At 42.6% G+C, this 19577-nt stretch overlaps 1 protein-coding gene across 5 annotated transcripts in view; it reads left to right on the top strand.

The window, feature by feature from the left end:
• The window catches only part of LOC139755309 (dual oxidase maturation factor 1-like), an 84980-nt gene that overhangs the window by 48855 nt on the left and 16548 nt on the right, over nt 1–19577 (top strand). For all 5 annotated transcript variants that reach the window (XM_071673431.1, XM_071673432.1, XM_071673433.1 and 2 more), the window contains exons 2-3: nt 16980–17179; nt 18800–18857. In XM_071673431.1, coding sequence (XP_071529532.1) covers nt 17015–17179; nt 18800–18857 — 223 coding nt within the window. In that variant the 5' untranslated portion in view covers nt 16980–17014. The remainder of the gene's footprint in view (nt 1–16979; nt 17180–18799; nt 18858–19577) is intronic.

The raw sequence follows: 19577 nt of genomic DNA, 5'->3' as shown, positions 1-19577 counted from the left end.
CCAATTATCGCTCTGTGATATTGTCTTTTTGTGACGAACGCTTTACGACAGTGTCTACTTCTGTCTTTCTCAACTTCATGAACGATTGCCTTCATGTGTTTGTTAATTGTTCCATTGTTTAAGTTTTCAGTGATATTTGTTTTTTTGTTTCGTTCATTGTTCAATAGTGAAGGTTGACACATGAAGTGTTAAGGAACTTGATGATTCGTTTAATGCTTAAATGTAAGTGTGTGTGTGTCTAACTGCACGGAAAAAGATTGAGTGTATGCACAGCTTTAAACCGTAATGATAGAGGAACGTGAGTGTGTAAAGGAAGAGTGTATGACTGACCGTCAGGTTGAGAGAGACTTGATGAATAAGTGCGAATTCAAACAAAGGCAGTACAGCGTGTTGAGTATGTGTACAAACGAGTCTACTAAGTTAGCTCTCCTAATGAGCTATGAATGCAGGGGCAAGACTGCGTATCACAGTACAAACAATATCATGCGAAAGTAAACATCTTGGCATGTTGAGAAAGAAATGTTGATACCTGCAACTGTCTCTGGCTGGAAACATAAAAAATCAGTTCTGCAAAAATTGACAAAAGGAGAGCCAGAAACTCAGTAACCCGGGAATAAAGCATAATTCGAGTCAGCACCAAAACCTCGCTCACATTTGTCAGTAATTCCCTCAGTCACCTTGCGAAACCCTTTTCTTTTTTCATTTACTCACGCTTTGCAATTGTTTTGTACCCATTGTTTCTGGGCCGAAAAACAACTGTCTGGAAGCCTGACGCAAGGCTGGCCAGTGTCGTGGTCTTCCGCCGGGGGAACTTGGTGTAAACATTCACTCAGGCGAGGTATTGAGCCCTGCTTCTCCACCCAGTCGAGACCTGGCTTCGACTCTTACCGCTCGAGACGAAAGTTTTGAGCCTGGAAACCCCGAGTTCCTCCACCGTGGAACAGAATTAAGTTAAGTAAAATTATTACGATATATTTTCTCTTCATTTTGATTGTGCCTTAGTGTTTCTTATTACCTCAGTGTTACGTACAAAACTACAAGCAAGTTATCTGATGGCTATTTCTACTCTAAGTCCGGGATGGATGTCCAAGCTAGACGTGAGTCAAGTTAGCTTATCACATTTCATTCCAAATAGGTAGATCCTTGCTGTCTTCAGTCGACTTGGTGATAAAGTGAATCTTATGCCCTAACTGATTAACAGTCGAGATCAGCTGTACCTCCACTCAAGACCATGCCGGATGTGTAGTGTCTTCCTGTACTCTCAACTATTAAGGTGAAGTGTTGGCTGAGTATAAGATTGACAGGTCACACACCACCCATGCAGAACATAACAGGAACGTATTACTGACAATCACGCCTGATATTGTCAAGATCAGTTTTTTAAGTAGTCAGACGAGCAACATAATTGAGACCAGGTCATCCCCGGTCATCAAAGGTCAGCACACGGCCTCATACCATTTTCTGCCATCACGATCATCAGTGTGATGGGATTAATCTAAGAGGATGATTAGAATAATAGATTAATAGTGAAGATAAACTTCGAGACCTAGCGACATTTCACAATATGGCTTGCAAAGACCGACTTACTGCAAGTGTTGAAATGTCAGTACTGTAGTAATTATTGTAGATGCGAAGTTATATATGACAGTAGTGCCAGCTGCTGCTGTAGATATAGCTCAGCGTTCCTATGTGGATAACTGCTGAGTATTACTGTTGGATCTTAGAGAATATGAGTCATAGGTTACTGCAGACGACTTTAGAATGATGTGAATCATAAACTGCCGCTGACGAATCCAGGATGATGTGAATCATAGACTATCGAATCTGGGAGGATGTGAATCATAGAGTGCCGCTGAAGAAACTAGGATGGTGTGAATCATAGACTATCGAATCTAGGATGATGTGAATCAGACACTGCACCTGACGAATCTAGACCATTATGGACAGTGTTACATTATTCTCTAAGTTTCTGAAACCCTGCCCACAGAGAAAGTTCACCGTCCAAGTCACCAACCCACTCATTACCATCTGTTATTCTTGAACCACTTTTGTTGCAGTGGCTCTACCCTGATACTTGGGCATCACTGCCATGACATTTGTAGAGTTTCGAGTTGAATTCACTGCCTGCAGTGAGAGGGAAGGGATTGCACACACTCATGGCCAGTTTCCCTGACAACCTTCAACACTACAAGGAGGAACACTTAACAGAACGAAAGCCACCAATCGAGTTTACTTAGCAAGGACAACATTTACAGAAGTATTGCTTCTTTGTATTCAGTAGCGGACAAATGACCGGATTATATTGTATTTTTCATCAGTTACTATGATCAAGACGTAAACCTAAACTTACATTTGCTATTATTTCGGAGCATTTGTTAGCTAAGTCTTCTTTATTGGTGTTTATGATCCATTCATGTTTTTCTGATATGCCATAACTTGGATGATAAGTTGTGATCACAGGTCTTTCTCAGAGGTCATATATAACACTGTGGGAAATTTTGCTCACTGATGTCGTCTAAGGTTAAGAAGTTCAGAAGCCTGATAGAACCTAATTTTTATACTCCTGTTCATAATCTTTCACTGAGTGGCTAGTCGTGAACATATTGAACATAGACTGTATCTGTTACGTCATATGATATCATGAGCAACTTGATTATATGTCATAAAGCAAGTCACGTCCTTGAAGAACCTAATATGAATCTAGTATGTATTTAATTTTTTTTGTAATCCCTTAATTATTGTCGTTCTTATCGTGAAATTGTGTCATTATAAAGGTAGATATTACTTATATGAAGTTCTTTGTAAAACGATTATGTATTATCAAAAGTTTTATGAACAAGATATTCCAGAAAGGTGTCATTAAAGAGATGCCGGTTTGCATACAAAACCAATTAGACCCATGTCACATGCACACACGACGCTGTTTGTCACTTAGTATAAGCAACACACTAAACTGTTTACTTTGCTTTATAAACTCAGTGATGAGCCTATGATATACAGTGCCTTAACACAAAGAGAACAGTAATCACTGTAGAAACTCTGATCATTGTAAACACACTACGTAATGAACTCGTTTTTGACTCTGACATGAAGATGGTGACCCTATCAGTGTGATGACCTGCCACAGTGTCCTCATCTGCTCGTACCTCAGGGTTGACCTTGATTACTCTTCTGAGCAAATCCTATCTGTCAGTATTAAGATCATTTCCGTGCCAAAGTAATGTCTTTTCTTTGTATGTTCTAGGTACCTTGCTTCCCATATTGCATGATGAAGACGAGAATCATGCTTCTGCGTCTCTGTTATCCCATCTAAATCAGATTATAATGAACATATCGGACCATCTCAATACCTTATGTATATCTAAAAAATACACATAACCATTGGTTCATATCTAGTGTAGATCCAGCAATAACTAACACATCAAGTATTGTTATATTTCAACAAGTGCTACAGAAGTCATTATGTTATTTGACTTCGTTACTGTCATGGTTCACTCCTGACCTCAAGTTTCAAAGTTATTAAATGGTAACTCAGGCTGGGGTACGTCAGTCTGGGTTCCCAGTCCCCTGCTGGTACGCTTCCCTGCAGATCTATATGTGTTTGGCTACATTCCTTGTCCTGTAACTTTCTGTTCCATGATATACGTTGTGTTCGTTATCTCCTTACTGACACGATGACCATAATCATCATTATGCTTCTGAAGACATTTATCTGGTGAGAATAAACAAGATGGTGAAACTAATTCTCAGGGTTAATTTTTTTCCTCTCTCTCTCTCTCTCTCTCTCTCTCTCTCTCTCTCTCTCTCTCTCTCTCTCTCTCTCTCTCTCTCTCTCTCTCTCTCTCTCTCTCTCTCTCTCTCTCTCTCTCTCTCTCTCTCTCTCTCTCTCTCTCTCTCTCTCTCTCTCTCTCTCTCTCTCTCTCTCTCTCTCTCTCTCTCTCTCTCTATCTATATATATATATATATATATATATATATATATATATATATATATATATATATATATATATATATATATATATATATATATATATAGTATAACTAGCAAAATGTTAAGATATGTATAATTTGACTTTCTTTTTTAGTTGTCTGAACACTACGATGATACAGCAAAAACAAGACAAAAACCCTTACACCACTTCTCTACGAACATAAGGTTTAACACAACCCCACCTGTCTACACAACGCCACCTGTCTACAGAGGTTCTTCCTAGACCAAATGGCCATCCAAATGCAAGACGACACGACCCTCACGATCTACGGGAATAACTAAATCAGTCGAGAGTGACACCACCAGTGATGACCAAATAGGGTGAGCGAAGTCGGATGGGCGTCACTGTGAGAGAACCCAGGTCATGTGAACTAGACATTGACCTTATTTAGCCCAAGGACGTCCAGAGCTCGGTTCCTGCCACAGATTCATTTGTCATTTTTTTACGATATCTGTCCAGTTTTTTATCCGATGATAGATTTGACTGATACATTTGTTTCATGGGCTCTCACTTATTTTTGGGAACAGCACTAGAACAGTAATGACTTCTGGTTAGTGACTGCAGCAGCGTGGAATCTGCTTCCAAATAATGGAAACAGGTTTAATTTTTCAGTCTCATGTTCAGTCAGGCATAATGTTCCTAAGAGCATTTCCTTGTTAGATTGAACCTTATAAACTTGAAGCTGACTATCAACATAAAAGCTTTGGACCCATTTGAATGGGACTTTGCAGTTCATAGCTGCACTCCGTGCAGGAGCAGGAAAATGAAGGACTCTTTTAGCGCGAGACGTTCTCTGACAAGACTTCACTTTTCCATCCACTGACGATGATGCAACCTCTCGCTTACGGTGTAACCAAATGCAGACATAATCCGGAAACACCAGAAACTTATTTTAAAGGATATTCTTTAACACACACACACACACACACACACACACACACACACACACACACACACACACACATATATACACACACACATACAAAGAGTTATGAGGCAATAAGTTGGACAGCATCCATAAATTTAAAAAGATGAATAATAGTAGAGATAATTCAAAAGATGGAGCCCAACTAGTGTAGAATTTCATCGCCATACAGTAAGAATAAGCAGAGCTTCACCCAGACCAGTGGATGCCCCTCATACAAACACTCTCTATAGATGGATTTCATCACGCACACTGGTACCTCTCCTAGCTAGTCTCCTGCTCCGTCTCCCCTCCACACTGTTCACTAGGTGTGATGGTGCCTGCCCCTCCCCTCCCATCCCCACACCCCAACGCTTCCCAAGGACTATACTTGAGGCGGGTTAGGTGGGGGTAGGAAAGGTCTGGCACCAAGGTGGTTGAAAAGTGTGGCCATTATTCAGACCTCAATAGTGATACGATCAGCATCAGAGAGGGACACCGGCGCTGCGTCATGGAAACTGGGGCCTTGTGTAGATAACTGTACTAGACAAGCTGAGTATGGTAAACATGCTTGGCTAGTGATTCATTGAGAATAGGAACAGCGACATAACCAAATTAATACAGCTCCCCGGTATGGTCCGGCCCAGTCTCGGGGAGAGGGGCCTTTGACGCGAGCCCAAGGAGACTGAGCTGCTGAGCTTTGCTTTCTCCCATTCTTCATGGAAGTAATGTGCCTTGGTTTAAACGCTTGTGAAACAGACGCAGAGTCTGATGGATGGGTGGAGCTGAGGGGCACCAGCGTTGGTATAGCTTCAAGGCCTGCCCCCGCTGCTGTGGTGGGAACAAGTAATGTTAACAGTGGGCGACGTTGTCTTCGTTGCTCACTGCCTTTCCAAAGGGCACGTGAACAGGCAGGTGTGAATAACAAACCGTCACTAAATACTTAGCTCTCAAATGTTGCTCCCGTAACCACTGTTATTATGATATAATTGTTTAGCTGATTTATTTGAGAAACTTAAGCTTTTTGGTGTATGGTGCAATTACTCATACAGGTGTTATGAGGCACATCAGTATATATTTGCACACGTTTGTAATCTATGAGTGTGTGTGTGCGTTTATATGCACGAGTATAAACATGTGTGATGGGTCCACTTTCTCTTTGCACAGTTGTCTCATACACATACAGCTACTGACAATAACCCTACAACTGGTTTGTCACGTAGATAGAAAGCAGTAACTGTTTATAAGCGATGGATGCCCTCAACAAAGACTTGTCATGCATTACCTGCTGGTCCTGCACTGCACTGCAAGAATACATGCCATCTGCATCTGCCTCATGACTCGCAGATGTGATCAGTTTCCTGATGACCAAAACCTCATCTCATGTAGAAATTTTCTTCACAACAGACGTCATTCACGTTTGCTAACCACGCGAAATAGACACAACAAACTTTTGAAACGGACATCGAAGAGGCCCTGGAACAGACATCGCAAAGCTCCAGGATACTGGACCAAAAAGCTCTGGAAGGAAAGCAGATCTAGTGTAGGAGTGTAGGATAGAACAACATTCCAGGACAAGCAGGATACACCGAGCGGGCTGGTCAAACGCTGCTCTGGCCCGAGCCAAGGACAGCCACCCCTGCTCCCGTTGCCTGTTGAAAGTAAGAGGTTGTTTTGAGCGTCGACACATTCCCCAGCCCCATCCCTTCCACCTCTCTCGGATGTCATTGAGTCCGTCAGAATGCTACAGTGTGTCCCTTGACAGCGGTCAATTTTTATCATATATATGTTCACCAGGAAAGCACAGTGTACCTTGGTAATCTTTTCATTACAGAAAAAAAGATTCATTATTCATGAATTCACAACCTGACAATAACTTCTCTGTATAGTAGAACTAACTACTCATGACTCAACAGACATTATCATCACACACTACTCGTTCTCATCTTACTAACAACACGACGGTAAATATACCCTTTAGATTTCATGAATTGTAACTCGTGTGTTGCGTGAGTCTCCCACTGAAAGAAAACATCATATTATGCCTTTACTGTTCTTACTGTAGCACCACCACGCAAAAGAATCAAGATGAACGAAATTTTTAGCATTTCCTACATAACTGGATCCAGTGATCATCCTCAAGAGAGTTTAGAAAAAAAATGCTTGGCTGGGAACTAGTTCAGGAGCAGCAAAAGAGGATAGACTTTAGCTCACCAGCGGACAAAGTCATCTTAGTTTTCTTTTTTATTCCTCCTCACAATGGCTGCGCCTCTCAGAACCGGTCGGGCCTTGGAATATGGGTCTTTTTATTACCGCATCAGAGTTACTGCTGGAGAAGGGGGAAGCAGCAGACATCAGCCACAGGGGCAAAAACCTAAGCTGGTGTCTGCATGAGTATCACACTACGACCTTGCACTATATACACGACCTCCGCCAGCAGCAGCACCCTCGCCGCCTTCGTCGCCCGTTCTGAACTACCCGTTCGTTTGCTATGCTTAGTAAATACTTAGTAAATTGTTGAACTTTTCTCTTATTCGTCTGTACATTCGAGGTGACGCATTTCCCATATAAGTTCTCTTAGGAAGACTGCAGGACTGACAAGGTTAAGACTTTCGCTCTCGATATGAAAAATTTTTGTGTGGACGGTGACGTGGCTCATACCAGAGATCCCCCTGATTTGCCTGGCCTCAGAGACTAAGGAAGACGTCGTCATGTCACGAAGGAAGCGATGAAGGTTATCTGCTTCATGTATGAATAGGTCTTTTACTGGACAGGATGCAGTGCAAGAAAACACATCCATATCTAGGCTGACCGAACATCAGGAAGAAACTGACTTCCTTCCGCAGCTGATTCGTCATTGGAACTCGGCTCAGCAACACGTTGCTGACGTCAGCCAGGAATAACAACCTTTAAATGAGTAGCAACTTTGCCGAAAATCACTTACTCGCGTGCGTGAGGGATATTACTATGGAAAAAGACTCTGAAAGCATAGGAACCAAGCCTCGATGACCTCGCCTACAGCTGACCAGGCCTGTCCTGATACTGACCCAGCTGTATAACAGAGTGCGCATCTGGCTTGCCAGTGGGACGGCCTCTACTTGTAACCTAACACGTTGGCCTTCACCCGCAGGGCTTCTCTCATGCTGCGCCGGCCTACTTGGTTTTCCCCACAGCGGTAAGGCCTTCCACTTGTCACGAGGTGTTCAGGACAGGACCTTGCACAGTAGACTGTTGATTTTAGTTCTCGTAAAGTCAGTTGTGTCTGTCAGTTGCAGCAGAGTTTGTCCCAATAGTGTGACATTCCTGTCTTCATCTGGGACCGTCACCAGCTACAGTAAGGGTAGCCGAGCAAACTATCTAGTTTGTTTTCCTTCGTTTATCATGCTCAGCTAAAAACTTGTTTCCTGGGTATTTTGTTTACACTACCACTTCTGTACGTTAAGTGGTGGATGTTTGCGGACGTGAGGTACTAATTCAAAATCCGGTTGCTCATCCAGTGCTAACATTTTCCCCAGGCCCGGTTGACCTTATAAGGTTGCTGCGTCTCCTCACAAGAAGTTCGTGAGACACTCCTGTGTGCGTTTGCCTGACAGGCATGAATTACCTTGGTACAATATGTGCCAAGTGGTATGGCAACGAATGGAAGCCGTGAAGGAAGCGGCTAGTTTAGAATAAAGGAGGTGGGAATGTAAAGGAGAATGATGAGTGGTTGATATGAAGGTGTAAGGAAAGGGTGAAGAGGACAAGAACGAAAGGGTGAAGGAAGACAGGTAAATGGAGCAGGAGGGAGAAAAGTGAGAGTTGCACCCACAGGGACAGAGGAGAGACAGACAGCAAGAGAGAGAGAGAGAGAGAGAGAGAGAGAGAGAGAGAGAGAGAGAGAGAGAGAGAGAGAGAGAGAGAGAGAGAGAGAGAGAGGGGGGGGATGGTTGGCGAGTTAGAAAGAGAGGCATTTGGGATGCTCGGGGTCGTGGTTCGGTGGGAAGCCCAGATGTCTTGAGGGAGGTACTATCTTAGCCTCTGTCTTCACTCAACAGTGAACCCTAACGCTCGCTCCCCAACAAAGTCCAGTGAACCCTCCTCCGTTTTCTGGAAAGGAAATGTAAATAGAAAACGTAAACTTTCACTAACCCTCAGCTTATGGCGCACAATCACTCACTTATGGTCATCCATCCATGATTAATGAAAATACTAAGTAGAGGATGACACCAATCATGCCACCGTATTACTGTCTTACTGTTATAGTACTGTTGCTTCCTGCATGAACCTATGACTCAAGACCTTGCTGCTATTTTGACGTCCGCCCCTCTGTCTACTGCTGCACGTCATCTCCGGGAGGAGGGACCTATCAAAATATTATGTGTGAACTTATTGTTTGAATGTTATGGGGAGAAAGTCTTACACTGATGAAAGTACATATTTGTGTTTACTATCAGTGTGTTACGGAGAAAATTTTACGTTCGTGTTGTCCAGTCTTTTAAACTTTTATATGTGTACTCTATTTTCACCCATACGTCAATACACACACACACACACACACACACACACACACACACACACACACACACACATCCTGTTGTGTGTGTGTGTGTGTGAGTGTGTGTGTGTGTGTGTGCGTGTGCGTGTGTGTGTGTGTGTGTGTTATGTGTGTCAGTTTTTGTATTGCCTAGTAACTCGATGATTGTAAAGTTGTTTTTTGCTCCATCCCATGTTCTCCAGACCTGCACCACATAGGTTACTATGAGAGAACTCGTTAAGGGTCAACCTGGGGTCAGCTACGCGGGTTAGGAGTCAACAGAGGTGACTTTTTGCCCTGGTGTTACTGGAGCCAGTAACAACCTTGGGTGTGATGAATGACATGTCTAATCTATGTACATGTGACGACCTGATGTCTTCCGGAAGAATATGCAATTACTCCTCATGCGAACGCTGGGCATGGATGTATCGTTGATGCGTCTGCCTTGCTGGTGTGTCAGCGTTGATGGTGTTAACAAACCTGCTATTACCATCATCCTAGACCAGATGTGATATGGTGAGAGAGAGAGAGAGAGAGAGAGAGAGAGAGAGAGAGAGAGAGAGAGAGAGAGAGAGAGAGAGAGAGAGAGAGAGAGAGAGAGAGAGAGAGAGAGAGAGAGAGAGAGAGAGAGAGAGAGAGAGAGAGAGAGTAAAATTCTATGGATGATCAGTGATAATCATAGAAAGCTAAGTAGTGCTCAGAACATGATCAGTTTTAGTTCATGGGAAAGACTCATAACGGTGAACCTGCTGGTTAATGGTGAGATCAATTGCTGGAGGATCAGTAAAAATATCCTAGTGTCTCTCTCTATATAGATAGAGAAAGCAAAGTATCTAGAAATTGATGTCTGTTCTTCACTAAGTTGTCAGAAGTGGATTGCATGTGTCTAGTGTTCACCAAGTAATTGTCAGTGTTCAGTAAACGTTAATGACCCTCAGATTCTCAATTGTACTTCATTTATGTCCACAGCGATCAAAAGCATTAATGAATTTTTTTCTCACAAAATGAATCAGTCAAATTACAGAAAATATAGACATCACGTTGTATCTTTTGCTGGTCTCAATAGTGTATTGTTGATATTGTTCAACGTTCCAGCCTATGTATTGTTAAACTTCTTGATCATTACAAAGACATTCATCTGAAAATCGTTAAAGGTTGAAAGATTTGGTAAATAGTCCCTACTGAACCCAGACACTAACGCTCTATATTGCCACAGATGAAAGCTCTTCACATTCTAAACCCCATTCTACGGGAACAGTAAATTTACTACCAGTGCTGTGTTAGAGCAACTGTGTTTAAGACTGCGAGACGTGACAAGATCTTGCAATAACCTTAGCCTGGCTTTCCTTTCTTCGCGTCGTAAACAGCCACATTACCTGATTGACAGATCTTGACTTGAATTTGGAAAGCGTGGATAATGAAACTAAACTGTTTGTAAATTTGAAGATCTTTGCATTGATGATGAACAGACGTTTAACTTTCATATTTCCCTCCGGTATTGCTGACCCGCCAGGAGATGTGATACGATAAGTTTGGCGAGGAAAAGTGACAACCATCCCTTTTGAGAAACATAAACACAATCACGTGTACCGCAGGTAGAGAGACTTCCCAGTTCCTCCAATCCTCTATTGTCATAAAAAAATCTTGAGATCCTTCATATGATAAAAGATAGATAGACAGATAGCCAGTAAGTTGTCCATATAACCTGGCGGGTGAGCAAGATAGACAGATAGCCAGTAAGTTGTCCATATAACCGGGCGGATGAGCAAGATGATTATCAGGGACTGAGATGAGATCATCTCTCAGAGGGGATCGTCCTCCATGGGACGTGTGGACCTGATGCACTCATCAGGATAGCCCCGGGTACACTTATCACTTCATCTGTAAATCATCAACTTTTATAAAAGGTTTTGAAGTGCACTGTATCGCATTGTTTGGTTTTCACCTTCAGAGTGTGTTCTGACCTTACGAAAATGAAGATATTAGACTTCAAATTTAGAAATATCAATATTTGCTTAGGTAGGCTTGTGTCTCTTAGTTTTTGAAACAAATTTGTTAACAAACTATTCATTTTGAAGGTGAAGAAAGACGAGAACTTTTCAGTAATCACGTCTTTAGCTGTAGGTTGAATAATGCACGAATCTCTGCAGTATCTGTTGAATACAAGATGATTTTATGTAAATCAATAAAGGCTTTACAGTATTCTTGCAGGTTAGTTTTGATTGCTAGTTCCGAATGCTATTTCTTGCTATTTCAGCACTTTTTTCTCCTGCGTTTTCAATTCCTTTTATTATTGTTGCATGTCTTCTACTTCTTGATGTATAATGTCAAGGATTTTCTCATAATTTACGATATGTAATTAATTTCTTTATCACACGAGATTTTTGTTCTTAATTTGCCTCATATACCTCTTGTTATCTCATGCCGCCACAACGTCGCATACCTCTATTTATATCTTGGAACTGGATGTGGGAACCCACATCCAACACATCCATGAGTCGGGATCTGGAAAGCTAATGTGTTTAGCGCTGGTCATGTGTAGGTAATGAGAAAGGTGATTGTGATGAGAGTTATGCCTGTGTCAGTGCTGACGGTTAGGGTGATGACAAACTGGATCAAACATCTGATGATGACATAACAACGTTCTTAATGAAGTTGTCATGTGAGAGGACTGACGGTGATACTGATGGTGAGTCATACATACGAGGAGAAGGATCAGATGAAAGTGATGACGCTGCAGCTGACGGTTGCAGTTAGGTTGATGTAGAAGGTTGTGATGGTAACGAAGTCAACTCTCGAGTCCATGATGTGGTCCTAGTAATTGCTCCTTACGACTCTCTGACATTATTCATATTCGTAACAGAAACAAACTGACACTCTGATCCTTTTACATAAATCATATTCCTAGCAAAGTTAAACCGACTTTATCTCTTTAACATAACATATTTCTAATAGCGAAAAACAGACTATATGGCTCTCTAACGAAAGATCCACTACCCTATTTCTCAAATATAGTCTGTGATTTTTAAACTTTCATTCCTTACCATTCAAAACTCAGCTGCATTCATAACACCGAAAACATTTATAAAGGAATACAAAAGAATACAAACAGGAACGGACCAGTGTGTCCTTTTGGGGCTGTTTGTGATCGTGGAAAGAGAATCTTGCTATTGAACATGAACAGTAGAGAAACACCGTTTCTCCTTCATAGAGGTAACAGTTACTGAGGTAATCACAGGATAGCTAAAAGTCTGAGGAGCTAACAAAGGCACCGACAATGCTAAAGGAATTCCGACTCCTACAGCTTATTCCATCAAGCTTGTGTTGTTGAGTACCTTACACCTGAGCATCTTGACGCTGTTGAGCCGCCAACGCCTAGACCCCTCACTCATGAGCCTTCTATTGTTCGGACCCTCAGTGTTGAGCCTCCTGACCTCAACATCCTCACTTTTGAGTCTATCGAGACTGGCGTCGCCTCGCCTCACCGACATCACTAAGTAAAAAGGAGGCGATTAACGACGAGTCTAATTTGGTGTATCGTGAGGGTCGGCGGTGCGTGTTAACAGCTCATCGTTTCCTTATAATGACAATCTTAAGCCGTTGTAGAAACCGTAGCGCACTGTGTGGTGCGTAATGACTCTCTTCCGCGGTGTTCAGAGCCGAGGAAGTTAGAAATTAGAAGGAGTTTATGTTCAGAACTTAGAGATGGAGAAAGAGTAAGTGGTGTGGGGGAGGAAAGAGGAAGGAAGAATGGAGTCAGAAAGTAATCAAGGGTTCCATGACCTCTGACCTGCCCGCTAAGAGAAACCTCAGACTTCTCAGTCTTCCTCGTCGCTTGTGGTGACTAAAATGATTATCTGTTAAGCCAAACCGGGATCTTTGTGTTTCCAGATATAAACGTACTTATCCTTTCTTTTCCGTGTTCTGTGATTAGATACATAAATATCTAAATGATAGATATAGAAAAGATAGTGGGCATTGTCGGTCATTACTTAACAGTTTACAAATATGAATGATTAACGCGATCACATCATTTTCCTGAATCATCACATGTACAATTAACGTTTTTCTGCTTTACGTTGAAGGCTCCAGTCACGAACAAAAGTCCACATCAAGGCCGGACTTTAATTGAAGTATACACAGGATTATGAAAGGGAAAAATAAGAGACGAGGAAAAGTATTTACGAATTTTGGAGGAAGTGAAAAACCTGTCTTAGCATGTGCCAGGTCATAGTTATTGGGAAAGACATGAGAAGGTGGGGAGTTCCAAAGCTTCGAGGTGTAGGGAAGCAACAGTTATTAGATTGGCCCATCCTTGAGTTGCCAACAGCCACACGGTAGTCTTGCGTCTCAGGAGCCTGCCGAGTATCATGTGGTCTAGCTAGCGTCCTAACTATAACAGCGAGTCCATTGATAAGTTTTTTCTTTATACAAAATATTCGTAAGAATTCATAAGAATCAAGATGTAAAGTTCCTATAAGATCATTTCCTTCTACTAAGAACTGTATAGTTAGTGTGGGGAAAGTAACAGTAGTATTTCTGCCCTCCAGGTAACACGAAACGGACTAAGGAACCTTTGGCACTCAGCTGACCTTCCCGTACTCTTGTTTTTCTGAGTCAATGTTGCCCCCACTCCTGCTGGAGTCTTCACGAGTCACTCTGATTCTAACTCTTCGTCCATATGGCTCAAGAAGTAGTGCTTTTATCAATCTATTTATAACTTTCTATCTACTGAGATGATACATATATATAAATAGAGAGAGAGAGAGAGAGAGAGAGAGAGAGAGAGAGAGAGAGAGAGAGAGAGAGAGAGAGAGAGAGAGAGAGAGAGAGAGAGAGAGAGAGAGAGAGAGAGAGAGAGAGAGAGAGAGAGAGAGAGAGAGAGAGAGAGAGAGAGAGAGAGAGAGAGAGAGAGAGAGAGAGAGAGAGAGAGAGAGAGAGAGAGAGTCATGGTGTTACGGACTGCGCCTGCTGTTGGTTACACCGCGAGAGAAGTCACCTTCGGGAAGGCCGTGTTGTTGTCAATGGATGCAATACAGTACAGTCTTTTCGAAGAACTACTCCCTCTGTGAGTAGTCCACCATATCCTCTGGGTTCCTGGGGTTGTATAATAAAACATGTGGAACTACCAAAGCGCAGACGATCTAGACACATCCGCTGCAGGGATATGTAGGACTAACTTGACCCGCTCACCATGGCAGTAGGAGGACCAGCGGTATCGAGGCGGTATTTGGTTCACCTGAGTCATTACCTTCAATATCGACATATATTACACCCCTCCCTTACACACCTCCCTTACACACCTCCCTTACACACCTCCCTTACACACCTCCCCTACACCCCCCCCTTACACCCTCCCTTTACCTAAGACTGATATATGTTCTTCCTGGCTTTCTTAAATGTTCTTCTTATGTTCTGTTTTCTACTGTGTACATACATGTAAGAGTGACGTGGCGAGTAACTTACAGAAACATAACTAACACAAACATCAATAAATACACAGCCTTAAAACTACAGTAACAAACAGGTGCACACACACCTTAGTTCCCCCACCTTACGACGACCCTGTATGACGACTTTAGTTTCCCCTAACCTGTCTCTCCTCGATGACGTCATACCAGCTGACGGTGGAGTCCGGGTTGTTTCAGCGAGATTAGGGTCACCAGAAACCGTGAGTCGCAACCTACACAATTCTACGCTTGAACGAAAACAATGGCTGCTCATAACAGCTAATCTCGTTCCCTTTTTGTTACTGAATTTAATGTGTCTTCTTACTTTTCCTAATTACCCTTGTCTGAAGCAGGCTGATGAATAATCGTATCTAATCGTCGGAGTATTTAAATCGTTGTGATATAAGAAAACTTTGGAAATCTAATGGATACCTGTGTCATGATGTGTTGCAGGATGTAATGCATACGTTTATCAGACCAACAAGCAATGTGTGCTGCAAATCTCCATCAAAATTACACATGAGCAGCTGGCAGGAAGGTATCATTTGAGTCAGAATCATAAATCAAAGTTAAGGATAGAGGGTTGAAAGGAGCCAGACGGACCCCACTGTTTATTGCAGTGGTCCACACTTATGCCACTACCGCCGACACCATCATCATTATCAACGCTACAGGTGCCATCAGTGAAGCCTTTACCGCCAACATCAATGCCACGAGCAACCATCATTAACCTGCTAAGAGCGTCACTTGTAGTTTACATGTCTACATACCTCACATCTATGCAGTCAGTATCTGTCTGCAACAAACTCGTTTCCCACATACAGCGCCAGGACTCTCCCGTGTGCCCTTCAGAAGCGTCAGTGGTTCCTCAATATTTGTTGACGAACCAGGGGACAAACATTTCCATCTGTTGTCTTGGGAAATAATAAGTGAGAAGATAACCTTTTATTTTGAAATGTATGTGATAGGTGTAATCAAGGTGTCGGTTTCCTCCGTGTACATACGAGGCGTGATGTTCAGGAAGTGATATGCCACGGAGCTTGTCCAAGCTGGGTTATAGAGCGTGATGAGGAAGCGGAGATGACCATCCTTTTCTCTCTCTTGAAATAATGTAACAAACTATCAGGAAGATACTCATAATTCAGACCACCATCTTATCTTTAATTAAGGTTTTGACTTGTTTCTTTACCTGCTTTAGGTCAAGGGTGTTGGTCATTAACTTCCCACCACTTCACTCCCACACTTGTGTCGCTGCTTTCCCCGTCTTCAGTACTTCATTGAATATAATCAGCCGTGCCCTAATTCTCTGACGTATTGCCCCTACACTCAATGGCTCGTATGCTTTAAGTCTTGAATCCATGGACTCAATTTGTGCCGCTCGAGCTACTCAAGACCTTGTCAGACGTAGGAGAAATGTTCTTGACGGACTTCAGCAGTGAAGAGGGATTTTCAGAGATTCCATAAGTCTAAAAAGTCTTTTCGATCAAAACTCATGAACAACAGATGCTAAGTAGGACATACAGATATCATAACTATATCTGTCTCGAAAGTATGTTACTGGTAAGAATGGTAGGCAGCTGGTGAAGTTGAGGCCGTTGTTAGAGTCAGGTCACTATTGCACTATATACAACGAAGAGAATCACCAACAGTCACCAGACTCCTAAGTTCAGCATTGTGGTTGTAACACAAGGCTGGAGGTGGGATGACAGATCTTGGCCATTTGGATACCAGGTGAGTTAGGCTGGCAAAGTTATAACTGACTCTACTCAGGCCCCATTATTACCTCAGAGAGAAAAAATATATAGTTTATTTCAAGGATGTGAACGAGAGCCCTTTATGATGATAGGCAGTGGTTAGCATTTCAAGTTTTTTCCTCGATAGTTTAGTGATGTCGGGAAATAGAAAACAGAAGGTGTATCAGCTCCAAAAGTGTCATAACTAGCTAGCTTTCTGTCTTATATTCTATCAACTGTTCTGGCAAGCAATCGCATTAGTTCACTAATGAATAAGAATTCAGAGCATAGTAGCTCACGAAATGCTCTTAATGTGCTGCCTACTCTCTGTCTCTCACTCTCACATGGAACCTTCATAACCACACCTCCCTCCCTCCCCTACAGAACCGTACTAGAGTGCCAGAGAAAGGGTGAGCAGGATGCGAGGTTGGTTCGACGCGTTCCGCTCCCACGGAGGACCCACGCTCTACGCCTACAGCAACCGCACCAGTGTCACCGGTGATGTCCCCACAATTACCATATGCCTCCTCTTCCTCACCGTCTTCCTCGCCTTCATCATCATCTTTCCCGGAGTCAGAAAAGAGGTGAGATAAAAAGAAGATGCGAGGGGATATGAGAGATTGCTGCACCGCTCTTTGTTTAGGTTCTGTTTGGTTAAAAGTCACTCGTTAGATTGGTAAATTTACAAGATAATTAGCGGTTCCGGCACAACTTTTTTCTGAATTTGCTCATATCAAAGAAGTGTTGCTGGGGTGATGAAACGTGCAGACATGTAACCTGTTTTTCAGAAACGTTTATCAGTTAATCATTCCTTTCTGGTCCCCCGCCCTCATGATACTTTCTGGTCCCCCGCCCTCATGATACTTTCTGGTCCCCCGCCCTCATGATACTTCAGTCAGCATCACGGCACTACTTTCGTTCAAAGCCGGCGAGGGTCTTTGTTTTCACTTTCTCTCTTGGGTTCTCGATCTTGGTGGGTGGAGGACACGCCATAGTCAGCTCACTTTCTCTTCCTTCTCTCTCTCTCTCTCTCTCTCTCTCTCTCTCTCTCTCTCTCTCTCTCTCTCTCTCTCTCTCTCTCTCTCTCTCTCTCTCTCTCTCTCTCTCTCTCTCTCTCTCTCTCTCTCTCTCTCTCTCTCTCTCTCTCTCTCTCTCTCTCTCTCTCTCTCAGTTATCAGTCCTACTTTCCATCTTTCTTCCTCTCCATCTGCTTCAGCCACTCGCCCCTCACCATCACCCTCGTCACGTGTCATTACAACACACACCTCTCTCGCTGCCTCTCGCCTCCGGGTCTGTTGGTAGCCATACTGACGACTATCACCAGATCCAGCTGATAACATATTAGCATTGATCAAATTAACAGTGGCGTTTGTAAGGAAGGTTAATACTTGCCAAGAGTTCCCCGTTCCGTAATAAACGTGTGTGTATATAACCCTAAAGAAAGTGTCTGCATTATGCTCATAATCTCAGAATGACTCACTGCCGTTGTGTGGAAATACCCATCCCCCTCTAAGCAACCTCCTCTTGATACGCGCTTGACTATGCTTCATATAAAGATTCCTACTGATCTTACCAGGGCAATATCATGTTTACGGTTGTTTAATGTTAGGCCAATCATAAATAAAAACCTTTCACCGGAAAATATTCTCCACTTTAATTGTCTTATTTTTTACCTTGATTGGACCTAAGCCAGCGACAAATTACCGCTTAGAGACGAGTGGATATGTAATCATTATCTCCTTAATCAAGTGGCACAATATTGCCTCGCATCAAGGAGGTAATTGGACTCCTATCATAAAAACTATTGTTTGTTCTTTACTGATGCATTCAACCATAGTGCGATAAATGCTTCCTGCTTAGTTGTGGTAATTAGTTGACAGCTTGTCTTGAAAGTAGCAAACTGGTGTGGTGTTGCTCTTTCTCTCTCGCAATCATGATAACTAGCTTACTTAACATGTCATATTTTTTCATTTTGAGATTTTTTCCTTATAACAAAAATTCAGTGTTATGTATATATTGGGTATGATCTACAGTTGCTATATTATCATGTGTTGTGTTAATCTTTTTCATTTAATGATATATGGTACATGATATCCTCACTAAGTCTCTCCCACATACAGTGGAGTGGAGTCTCACTCTCACCAGAGAATGTACGATGATCTGTGTCCGTGTACTAACTCTCACTCTCCCTCTCCCACTCACAGAGGTTCTCGACGTTTTGTACAGTGACCCTCAGTCTGCTGGTGGGCACCGTCATCTGTGGTGAGTATTTTTCTCTATACTCTCACTGTTATAGCCTCAGGTGTCTGCCTGTGTGGGGCTAAGTAGTTCAAAACCTCCAATCGCCCACCTTTATGTTAATCAACTTCCTCCCTTTCCACATCCTTCCTGTATCGTGTTTCATTGTGAGGAACAAAGCTTAATAAAATTTGAACTGTGGATGAGGCAGGCCTTGAGATCACGTCAAGCAGGATGGCGGACATTTAAAAAAAAAAAGTGATTTATGTCGACGCTTGAATATTCCGTACGTGAGGGCAGTCGCGTTGCTTCTGCATTCCTCTCCTCCTGACTTTCTCTCAAAGGTCCTGTCGAAGTAGAAGCCTGGGTGGTCCACCGTACGCTATGACGACATGATAATGTTTTGGCAGATTTTGATCGAGTGCGTTAATCTGTGATATCGTATTTGCGTCGGCAGTACGTTTCTGCTTTGATAGATATGTATATAAATCTTCATTGTATTTTCCATGTGTCTATATTCTCGTTTCTGTCCAATTGCTCCCCAGGTTCTTCTGAGAACGTACAAATACGTTATCCAATGGACAGTGTTTGAGACACTAGTGGCCTGGAGCTACCCAGCCCTCACAAAGCGGACTCATGTAGACAATAGATATACGAGTCAACAAACCTGTCTGGATGCAAATTATGGTCACTGCCATTCTGAAAGGCTCTACCAGACTTAGAATGATAAACTCTATATTTCTT

This window comes from Panulirus ornatus, chromosome 19 (assembly GCF_036320965.1).
Source record: "Panulirus ornatus isolate Po-2019 chromosome 19, ASM3632096v1, whole genome shotgun sequence".
In the NCBI taxonomy this organism is placed as follows: Eukaryota; Metazoa; Arthropoda; class Malacostraca; order Decapoda; family Palinuridae; genus Panulirus; species Panulirus ornatus.
The sequence above is the reverse complement of the archived record's forward strand: the minus strand, read 5'-3'. Positions and strand labels throughout refer to the sequence as shown.